Below are 12072 nucleotides of genomic sequence, written 5' to 3'. Positions count from 1 at the left end.
CATGTTGTCAGAGCCCATGTAGAGCTAGAACAAGGAACAGGTGAAGTTGAGAGATTTAGAAGAATCCAAAGAAAGTGCCTATGGATTCAAGCAAGAAAGCTTGAGTTTGGGCTGTGGAATAATCTTGTTTGGTGAAATAGGGATTCCCCTCCCCAGGGACAACAGTATGGTGACTTCTGTCTACAGGGAATTTTAGTCTTTTTGCTATTGTAAATGGAAATGTTTTCTCACTTCCATTTTCGTGTTGCTCATTGTTAGTGTATAGAGTACAATTGATTTCTGTAGCTTGATCTTGTATCATGTAACCTTGCTGACTCGTTTCTTAGCTCTAATAGCTTTTTTGTGGATGACTTAGGATTTTCCATATATGAGATCATGTTATCTGCAGAAAATTTGATTTTAAAGAAATAAAAAGCTAGATCTGCCCTCTTTCCCATTTAAACTTCTTCCCAGGTGGTTAATTTGTCCATTGGAAACTGTTACCTCAGGGAAACAATGCCCTAATACAGTTTCCCATGTTGCCAAATTCATTACATAGAATAAGGAGAATCTGTCTGGGTAGTGCAAATGGTTAATATGTTTGGCTGCTAACCAAAAGGTTGGAGGTTTGAGTTCACCCAGAAGCACCTCAGAAGAAAGGCCTGGCAAACCAGTTCTGAAAAATCAGCCATTGAAAACCCTATGGAGTACAGTTCTACTCTGACACATGGGGTTGCTATGAGTCAGAATCAACTCGTTACTGGTTACTGGTCAACTGGTTACCAGTCTCAACATGCACGATATTAAAAAGGAACAGCACAGCCCCAAGAAATCCCTGTCTTTCTCACAGATCAGGACGAAACAGCTTCAGCTAATGGAGTTCCAGATATGTTCAGTAAGCCTGTGGAGAAATTATTTCGTTTACCCAGAGCCGTTCCTGAGGGATGTGTCCATCTGGCAATACATGCCATTTCTCCTCTTGGTAACAACAATGACTTGAAAATAAGAGTGCTCCATCAGCTGGTTGGGGTGGGGAAGGAGTTGCTAATCTTACTTACCTGGACAGCCGCTTGGACGATTCAGGTCTCAGCTCGAGGCCCTCTTTCCATTCCTTCTGAGTGGAACGCCACTGGCATCCAGTGGCCTGTTAGACTAATCACAAGTTGGAATTCTTTCTCCTACTCAGCTGGATTTTTCCTTTTCCTTAAGTCAGGTAATGGGCCAGGCTCATTCATGGTGAAGAGAACTTGGGTGATTGTCCTGGGATAGCTTGAGTCACCTGATGGGGTATCTGGATCGCAGCGTGATTGGTATCGGCAGAGATAGCAGCTGTGCAGATAATATAAGACATGCCCTCCAACAGTGGTCTCTATTAGAATTTTTCCAAAGCCGGTTGATGCTTTTTGTGAATAGACTCTCTCTTTTTCTATTTTAGAAATAATGACAGAAATTAGTGATGTGTTAGTGTTTAATAACACCTGCGTGAGGTGGAAAATAAACCCAGGAAGAATGAATGCCAGGATCGTATATGTGGTAAGTAAAGTGATCTACTTTTTTTGCTAGGACAGAAATAGTAAATCCTGAGAATACGAGTCGGAGGGACTTCTGGAAGAGCTTCTCAATCTAGTTGCTTTCCAATCCCATTTTCATTTTAGAAAATGAATAGAATGTTTAAGATGTCTGGATCATTTCATTATTTTATGTTTTGTCTTTAACATTTGATAGGGTATATGTATGGGGGATGTATTTATGCTTGACATCAACATTATTGCTTGTTTCCAAGCACTCGTATTTCACTCCCCCAGCGCAAGCCTGGAAACATCTGCCAACATGGTGACCATGCAGTGAGTGGCCCTCAGTTTGTGATTGCCTCCACTGACTACTGGTCATTTGTGTGCAGGATAGCAGTCCCCAGAGAAACACCTCATTTTATGTCACTTCTTAGGGTTTATCGATTACTGTGCTGGTTAGACTTCATCACCAGACACCTGATAACAGAGGCTTATTTTATTTATCCTCCCCAGTGTGGTGTTAAATGGAAGACTAGGCAGATAGGATCCAGTAGCACAAAGATCTCTCTCAGTTGTTTTAACTGGAATCATGGTGGAATTCACTTGTCTTTTCCTCTCATCAAGATATCCATCAAAGGACAACGGTTGGACCCTACGGAATCAGTTCACAAGGAGATAGTCAACTTGACCACAGACAGCAGGACCCCAGAAGTGTGCCTAGACCTGTACCAAGGCGCCAACTACACCGTGAGCATTTCTGCTGCCCCTCCCAGACGCTCTGTGCCAGCTTTCATTTGGTTCCAGACAGCTGGTAGGTGGGGGTGAAGTCTCATTTCCTCGTAGAAAATGCTAAGTAGAGGATGTGGGAAAATGTACTTCAGAATCAACCATGCAGAGCAGTTCGTGCTTGCACTCTGAGATTGGTAGCCAGTGGGATGTAATTGGTCCAGGGATCAGAACCAGAACAAGCCTAGTAGCAGAGATCCCTATCCTGTTGGCACCAGGCTGAATGGGCACTGAGGTCTTGTTTCTCAGATGGGTGCACTGGTTGACGTTAAGGTAATTCAAAGGCATTTTAAAGAGGAAATCATTAGGTGATAATGCAGTGAATTCTCGGGTTGTCCTTGTGGCTTACGTTTGATAGAAAACTCAAAAGTCATTTCTGGCCCTTACTTATGAGAGAGGAGGAGCCAGGGAAGCTGGTCCAGAAGCTTTACATCTGGGATCAGAGCTGACCCTGAACTGACTGGGGTAGAAAATCAAGTTGAGAGCGGGTGAGTGGATAGGAAAAGTAGCCTTAGAATGTAGAAGGGTAGCTTTGGGTGAAAACAGGAAGAGTGGACAGGAGGAAAAGTCAAGAAATAGGAATAAACCTCTTTGCATGTGGTTGTCATATGGCTTTTTTACAATAATACTGTGACAATTACAATAAGTTTTTTTTTTTTTTTTTAGTAGTTCTGGCTACGGAGCATCAGGACTAATTAAATACCTTCTAGGCAAACCTTGAGAAGCCATTAGTGTCATTTATTATTTTGGAGGAGTTGAGGTGGTTTGCAACTAGTTTTTTGATGTCCCACTTAAGAAAATGTACCTCACCCGCTCATGTATTACTGCCATTAGGCTCAGATTTGGTAGAAATAATTGAGAAGTCAGCCTGTCTTAACAATAGAAAACCAGCTATGAAATTGCACAAATTAGGTTTTTGGATACTTATATATTAAAAAAAAAAAAAAAATTCTTTCTTTATAAATAATACATTGGCAAAGATATTGTAAAATTAATAGGTGACTAGAGGAACATTTACAAAGTTAATAATAAACTGCTATGGATTTATTAGGGACAGATGTTTTTAAAAGATTATCCCAGGACTTCAAACTCATTTATTGCTGTCCAGTCTGAATGACAATTTGTTGTTTAGTGTTAGCTGTTTTCACCAGTATTGGATTACCTTTTCAGCTTAATTTCCCCTGGGAAAAGCATGGTCTTTGGAGTCTGACCTGGTTTTCATCTTAACTCTGCCTTGAACAGTTAGGTGACCATGGCTAAGTTATTTAATGTCCCCGGGCCTCTTTCCTCTGTCTGAAATTTTAGATGGAATTGGATTAAATTTGCCAGTTAAACTAGAGAGAATTGGGATTCATATTGAGTCATCCCAACTGGGAAAAAAGTATGTTTCCACATTTACTCAATAGTGACTCAAGTCTTATCTTGCTCCCTGTTTTTTTTTATGCACAATTATAAAGCTTTGTCATTCTCTTCTTCTAGGTCCTGCGCATTTAATTGCCTGACTTCATTATCTGGGTTATGCTAGTTTTCTGATAATAAACTGGGAATTTTTTTCATGTTCTGGAAATATGTTTATCACTTTAGAATTTTTGTCTTCCTTTAAAGTTGGACAGATTTGCTCATAAGATCATTTAAGCCTTACCCTTTTGGGGAGATAATTCTTTGACAACGTCGTCAGTTTCTTTCTGGTGCAATGGTTAAGCACTTGGCTACTAACTGAAAGGTTGGTGTTTCCAGTCCACTCAGAGATGCCTAGGAAGAAAAGTGTAAAGATCACAGCCATTGAAAACTCTGTGAAGCGCAGTTTTACTCTGAAACATCTGGGATCACCATAAATTGGAATCAAATTGACAGCAACTGTTTTTTTTTTATGTTTCCTCCATTTTCTTGAGTCAATTTTTATAATTCATATTTTCCTAAAAAAGTATCCATTTGGTTGAGATTTTAAATGTATTGATCAAATGTCATATGGAGTATTTGTTTTTAACTCCCCTGGGGCTATAGGTTATATCCTTTTTCTGATTCCTAATTATGCTTTTCTTTCTCTTTTTTAATTGATTAGATTAGGTTAAATTGTCTGTTTTATTACTATTTTTCCCCAAAAGAATGAGCTCTTGGGTTTTTAAATTTTTTCTTTTTTTAATTCATTAATTTCTTCTCTTAATTATTTTCTTTGCTCTGCTTCCCTTACGTTGTTTATATTGTCTGTTTCTAAATTTTTGAGTTGAATGCATAATTCAACCTATTTCCGTCATTTTCTTTTTGATAACAAAAGCCTTCAACACTTTTTTCTCCCCTCAGGATTTGAGCTTTGGCAGAATTCCTTAGGCATTGATACATGTTTTTGTGTCATTACTTTCAAGACATGATATAATTGCATTTCCCTAATGACTAATAATGTTGAACATTTTTTCATGTACTTATTGGCCATTTTAATATTTTCTCTGGAGTAATGTCTGTTTAAGTCCTTTGCCCATTTTTTTAATTGAGTTGTTGAATTGTAGGAGTTCTTTATATTTTTTAGATAATAGATCCTTATCAGGTATATGATTTGCAAGTATTTTCTTCCATTCTGTAAGTTGTCTTTTTACTTTCTTGATATCTTTGCTTACTTTTAAAATTATTTTTAAATGCTGTTTAGACAGCATTGCTAGGAGATGGCATATATTGAGAACCTTTCTGAGAAAAGGTTTATTTTTTAGTAGGTAAGTTAACCAATTGCATTATTATTTGTGATACGATTTTCCTTTCTTCTGTCACCTTACTTTTATTTTTCCTCTTTTTAATGCTACTTTGCTCTGTCATTTGTTGTCACCTTTACATTTAAAAAAAAACAAGAACCCTATTTGGTTGTGTATTTCTCTGATTACCAGTGTTAAGACAAATAATGTTAGCTTCTCACCGAATAAGAAAAGAAGTTAGCATTCTTTACTTCCTATTAGTCCTTCCCCTTCCACTTCTCTTAGTAGTTGTTGGTTTAATATGACATTTTATTTCCAGTTACTTATTTTTATTCTTAACATGTATTATGTCTTTAAAGATTTTGTTTTTACATTGATTTATAGCCATATTTATAGCAATTTTTTAAACGTAGGTATAGATTTGATAGTTTCAGTGCTTAGTGTCAATCCTTTTATACCAGTTTGCTATGTTGCTGTGTGCCGTCAAGTTGATATATGAGTTGATTCTGACTCATAGCAACGTTATAGGACAGACTAGAAGTGCCCGTAGGGTTTCCAAGGAGTGGCTGGTGAATTTGAACTGCCAGCCTTTTTTGATTAGCAGCCGAGCTCTTAACCACTGCCACCACCAGGGCTCATACACACACACAACCCAAAACCAAACCCATTACTGTTGAGTCTATTCAGACTCGTATCAACCCTATAGGACAGAGTAGAACTGGCCCATATTTCCAAGGCTGTAATCTTTATGGAAGCAGACTGCTACATCTTTCTCCCGCAGAGCAGATGATGGGTTCGAACTAGCAACCTTTTGGTTAGTAGCCAAGGGCTTAACCACCATACATACATACAAAGACAATTCTGATAGGCAACCAGGGTTATATATAACCCTGGTTGCCTATCAGAATTGTCTGATGAACTTTAATGTAACACAGATGTTCAAGCTTTACTTCAGACTTGTCGTGTCTGAGGGACTCTGATGTACGGCGGGGACTGGGAACCACTGGGTTAAATGATTCCAGATGGAATATTCTTTGCTTATTTGTCTGTGCCCTATGTTTGCTTCCAGCTCCCATCTCTATGGGTACCAGTTCTTCTCCAGCTCCTTCTGTTAAGACTTTGAGTCATGCTTCTCTCCTTGGAAGGCAGGTTACATAGTAGCTCTGTGTCTTTCTTCAGCCTGGTCTCTTCCACTCTGCGCTGAGCAGAAATGTCGCCATGTTACTGCCTTGTGTATGACAACCAATGTTTCTTTCCAACTCAGATGCAAATTTTGACCTCTTTTTACTTATCCTCAGTCACTTCTGTCAGGATTGGGGGTGAGAGGTAGGAGCCAGATGCCTTTGTTCACATTGCCATCTTCCCCAGAATTCAGGCTATAATCATTATGTTATGTGAGAATCATATTGAGATGGGAAATATACAGACAGTACTTCTGTTTCTGTTCTGCTCGTGTATAGACATATACTGTACATGGTGTACATGCATTTATTTCATACATACACACATTTGGTATTCCTCAAAACCGTATGCATACGTGTGGCAATGTTTGTTTCTTATGTTTTTGTTATATCTTTAAAATGAAAGTTGTGAATATAAAGAAGAGTACTGTGATAGTTCTTCAAATTCTTTCGCTTAATCATATTTTTACATTTGTCAATTATAGCCAGGAATATTTTCTCCTAGGTAATTGCCTTGCGCTGCATATATCAGTGATATTTTAAAATGTTATGGACAATTCTGATTTTGACTAACTTGTTATCATTATTACCTCTTAGGTAACAAATCTTCTTGGGGGAAATACATATATAAGGTAGTTACAAAACAGATTCTCTCTGATAGACCCTTAAACTTTTTTTCATTGGTAGAAAACATAACAGGCTTTATTAGTAAATTTGCTTTTCTTTGAGAATTACCCATGGTATTCCTGGATTCTCTGTTTTAAGTTAATTCATTAGTAACAAACCCCTTCTTTTTGACTACATTAAGAAATTAGAACATTGAAAGAATGAATTAGACTGTAGGAGGCATGAAATGACTTTTCTGGACAGTGGTTAAAGCAAGTCTGCTTTGTGATTATTCTGCTGCCTTGATACCCAGCTGTGAGTAGCTCTTGAGATGCTCTCTGCTGTGAGAACCAGCATGCTCTTTCCTGGCCATTTACCTTCTGGCCATGTTCTAGGTTAGAAAGCACCACCCTCCCCCTCCCCCTCATCCCTCTTCCGAGAGCTCAATCCATGACCTTTGACTTTTTAATTGTCCTTTTCCTTGTTCTTGGACTTTCTGTCTTCTGTTTACCTTCATGCCATTTTTCTTAGGGACTTGGAAACCCTGGAGGTGTAGTGGTTAAGAGCTGCAGCTGCTAACCAAAATGACTGCAGTTCGAATCCCTCAGGTGCTCCTTGGAAACCCTCTGGGGCAGTTCAACTCAGTCCTATAGGGTTGCTATGAGTCGGAATCGACTTGATGGCAGTGGGTTTGGTTTTGGTTTTATCCGAGTGATATGGTTAAAAAAAAAAAAAAAATCACAGCTCTATTAGTTTTTAGAGATTTTTAACATGCATATTTCCTTCGAGTCTCTCCAAAGTCTGGTGATGTAGGAAAAGCAAGCTGGATTTTCTTGATTTTACAAATAAGGAAAGTGAGGCCCAGAGGGGTTGAGTGACTTAGCTAAGGTCAACTAAGAAGTTGTAGAGCCAGGACTTGAAGTTAAGCTGCTGCTGTCAGATTTAATGCTCTTCCTGTTAAACGTTCTATCCACTCTCATAAGATGTCAGAGTTTCAATTGTGCTTAGCTGTGACGTGTTTCGTTAAGATGGTGCAATCTTTCTATATGTTCTCTCTTATCTTTTAGAAGATGATATCTTAGAAGATGATGGAATTTTCAATATTTCAATATTTAATGAAACTTGTTTGAAATTGAAGAGGACTTCTATGAAAGTTGGATCAGAACAAACATACCAAGTAAGAAGACCCCTTTTGCTATCAGAGTTGTGTCACTTAAAAATTTGAATGGTCTACAAGTGAGGATCCAAACTATTTTAAAAACCATCAATGAAATGAACTTCCAGAGGATTCGTGATTATTGTTTCAAGAGTTGGTAACTGCAAGTGAGGGACTGTACTGGAGAAAGACACTGTATTTTGTGGCTTGTTCTAAATTTTCCTTTCCAGTATTTTGCATTTATTATGTTTTATTTTAGTGCATTTATTAATTATAGCTTATTTTGTCATTAAATACATAGATTTTAAGAAACCTATTTAATGCATGGCTATTGCCTTCATTTAATCTGAGTTTTTAAATATCACAAATCTTAAGTAAAATTTCAAGTAAATTTGGGTAGGAGCTGAAATAGTTACTTTTATATTAATGTTAGTGGCTTCCAGATTATATGGCAAAGAGTAGACTCAGTAAATATTAAATTAAAATTACTTCATTCAATAACAGGTTACCAGAAGAACATGGTGATTAGGACTTGGGAATTCCTAGTCAAACTAATAGAAATAAACAAGTAAACAAGCACATATACTATGGTATAATAAGAGCTTTGATAAAATGTAAATAGGTAATGGAATGGGAGATTGTGTGTGTGTGTGTGTTCAGGTACAGTTTTTTACTAAAAGCAAAGACTGTCCTGAGTCATAGAGGAAGGAGTAGGAATTAACCAGATAAAAGAGGTAGGGTGAGGGTAAGAGGGCACTGCAGGCAAGTAGAGTAGCATGTTGAGTAAAAGAGATTGTGGCTCTCTCAGAAAACAGAAATCAGTGGGGAGTAGAAAGAGATGAGGCAAAAATATAAGCAGTGGATGGATCACAAAAAGCCCGATATGCTTTCATTTTGGATTTGGATATTATTTTGATGTCTATGTGGAGCCACTGAAGAATTTTAAATAGGGAAATGAAATATTCAAATTCCTATATGAGAAAGAATGCTGGGGCTAGAAACATATCCAAGTGCTCAAATAATTTAAGACAAGGTAAAGATGATATTTCAAATTAGTAGAGCAAGTAAGTTTAATTCAATAAATGGTTCTGGGACAATTGATTAACTACGTGGTTAAGAAAACAAATGATTTCTACCTCACACCCTACATAAAACGATTAAAGAGTTAATTGAAAAAAATTGTGGCTCGAAAAGATGTAAAACACAAAATAGGTGAACAATTATCAGATCATAAAAATAAAGCATGAAAATGGACAGATTTGATTACTGAAAAATAAAAATCTTCAGTGCAATAAGCTTTGGTAGAAAAAATTAAAAAGAAAAAGACAAAAAAGGAAAATATTTGTTATGTATATAGTATGCAAAGATTGGAAACCCTGGTGGTGTAGTGATCAAGAGCTACGGCTGCTAACCAAAAGGTTGGTGGTTCAAATCTACCAGGTGCTCTTTGGAAACCCTATGGGACAGTTTTACTGTGTCTTGTAGGTTGCTCTGGTCAGAATCGACTCGACAGCAATGGGTTTGGTTTTTTTGTCGTTGTTGTTTTTGGTTATACAAAGATTAATTTATGTAATATGTGAAATGCTCTTAAAAAATCCTTTGGAAAAAAGTTAACATTAAAAAGTAGGTTGCAGGGGCCAAGATGGCTGACTAGGTAGAAGCTACCTCGGATCCCTCTTGCAACAAAGACTCAGAAAAACAAGTGAATCGATCACATACGTGACAATCTACGAGCCCTGACCGTCAAACACAGATCTAAAGAGTTGACCTGAGTGACAGGGGAGCGAAAAGCCACGCCCTGAAGCAGCGACCACCTCTGGAAGCGACTGCCTCTGGAACCGTTGTCCCGCTCCACAGTCTTGAGCCCTCACAGTTCCCTGGTGCTGAGTGGTGGGGCTGATTGCAGCTTGCTGAGGCGGGGCAGGCATGGGACACAGCCCTAACCCCTAGCCCCCTGGGGTAACCTCGTTAGAGTCTCAGCCAGCGCAAGCCGGCTGCACACTGACGTGGCTAATGAGAGAAGGAGCAACCATGGGGAAGCAGCGACTGTTTTCGGAGCCTGGAGCCAGCCTCCCAGTCAGAAAATCTTGGTGCCGGGCTTTGGACTGGGCACAGGGGAGCTGAGCATGGCTTCCTGAGATGGCGCAAACACGGGACACAGCCCTAGCCCTCTGAAGTGACCTCAGGGAAAGCCCAGCCAGCACATGCAGGCAAGGCAAGGATGCGGCTGACAGGAGGAGAAGTTACTGGGAGGCAGCGACTGGTTTTGGAGCCTGGGGTGTGACGTCTCAGCCGGGGGACCTTGGCGCTGGGCTTTGGACTGGGAATGGGGGAGCTGACCACGGCTTCTGAGACAGCACAAGCACGGGAAGGGATGTGGGCCTGACCCTCGGGGGCAATCTTGACCCAGCCAGCATACAGGCTACATCTCAGATAAAACAGTCATCACCAAGCAAGATAAGTAACTTTGTCTATATTGCTGGGTGGTACTCTCTCCTATCTATCTGATCCCTCCTCTCCCTGCCCCAGGCGGCTTCATTAACATTGGGATTTCCTGGGCCAGGGATTGAAGTGCTCTGCATTTTTTTTTTTGTTTTTTGTTTTCCTAACCCATTCTCCTGGCCTGAGAGAAGCAGCTACTAAAAACCCAGGGACAAAAAATCCTTCCCTGACTTCCCTAAATTGGAATAAAAATACTGAACCAGCTCCAGCCAAGCATATGAGATCCACAGTCTTTGGCTTTCATCCCTACAGGGAACAAGGTGGCTATTATAATGCAAAGGTAATTCTGATAGAGGTCTGACTATAATTGTTTTAGTAGGTCACTGGAAAGACAAGTTTTCCAGGTCTGATATCTCTACCTATTAAACAGAGCCCTTACTGATCCACAACGGGGAACTGAGGGCAGAAGCTCCACCCAAACCACCTAGCCACCTGCCAAAGGGGCCTGAGGATACTGACACCTATCAATCTTTAGAGGTACGTGCATTGGATGCCTAAGGTACAGCTGCAGAGCCCACCCACCAAAGTGCTTTAGGAATAGAGACACACGTACCTCACTGGCATGTAGGGGAAGGCTGTCAGCATCCAGCACCCCCTGGAGTGTGACCCCCTGCTGCTACTAGACTCTGGTGCACACAACTATCACCACTACTCCTCTAAGTTAATAGGTGACCGTCTACACCACACACTTGGCGACCCAAAATCAGAACACCTAAGCTGATTCTATTCAAGAATAGTGAATGGACTCTTAGGCGTATATATCTGGTAACAGCCCAAACCAGGTGGTAAGAGGACATAAGTGACTCAAAGGCTACAACAGTCAAGACAGTGCAATCTAGTAGGCCATCTGCGTATATTGAAAGAAAACAAAACAAGATAAGACTCAGTGAGCAAATACAAAAAAAATCATTACAATATCTTATAGATGGCTCAGAGACAGCAGTTGATATCAAGCCACATAAAGAAGCAGACCATGATTGATTCTACAATTCCCCAAATTAAAGAATCAAAATCTTTCCTAAATGAAGATACAATCCTGGAATTGCCAGATTCAGAATATAAAAAACTAATATACAGAATGCTTCAAGACATCAGGGATGACCTCAGAAATGAAATTAGGGAATCTTCAGAAATATTTTATTTTATTTTATTTACAGAAAAAGCCAAGGAACACACTGATAAAGCAGTTGAAGAAATCAAAAAGATTATTCAAGAACATAGTGGAAAAATTAATAAGCTGCAAGAATCCATAGAGGGACAGCATTCAGAAATCCAAAAGATTAACAGTAAAATTACAGAATTAGACAACTCAATAGGAAGTCAGAGGAGCAGAATTGAGCAATTGGAATGCAGAGTGGGGGAGTTGGAGGATAAGGCAATCAACACCAATATAGTTGAAGAAAAATCAGATAAAAGAATTTAAAAAATGAAGGAACCCTAAGAATCATGTGGGACTCTATCAAGAAGGATAACTTGCGTTTGATTGTAGTTCCAGAACAGGGAGGGATAACAGAAAATACAGAGAGAATAGTTGAAGATCTGTTGGCAGAAAACTTCCCTGGCATCATGAAAGATGAAAGGATATCTATCCAAGATGCTCATCGAACCCCATATAAGATTGATCCAAAAAGAAAATCACCAAGACATATTATCATGAAGCTTGCCAAAAC

General features: G+C 39.3%; 1 protein-coding gene across 3 annotated transcripts in view; it reads left to right on the top strand.

Annotated features, from left to right (window-relative positions):
• Positions 1-12072, top strand: part of SUSD1 (sushi domain containing 1) — a 145956-nt gene that overhangs the window by 60899 nt on the left and 72985 nt on the right. For all 3 annotated transcript variants that reach the window (XM_049895617.1, XM_049895616.1, XM_049895615.1), the window contains exons 7-9: positions 1415-1512; positions 2115-2301; positions 7812-7921. In XM_049895617.1, coding sequence (XP_049751574.1) covers positions 1415-1512; positions 2115-2301; positions 7812-7921 — 395 coding nt within the window. The remainder of the gene's footprint in view (positions 1-1414; positions 1513-2114; positions 2302-7811; positions 7922-12072) is intronic.

This window comes from Elephas maximus, chromosome 9 (assembly GCF_024166365.1).
Source record: "Elephas maximus indicus isolate mEleMax1 chromosome 9, mEleMax1 primary haplotype, whole genome shotgun sequence".
In the NCBI taxonomy this organism is placed as follows: Eukaryota; Metazoa; Chordata; class Mammalia; order Proboscidea; family Elephantidae; genus Elephas; species Elephas maximus.
Note: the sequence above shows the minus strand (reverse complement) of the source record. Positions and strands in the feature narration are given on the sequence as shown.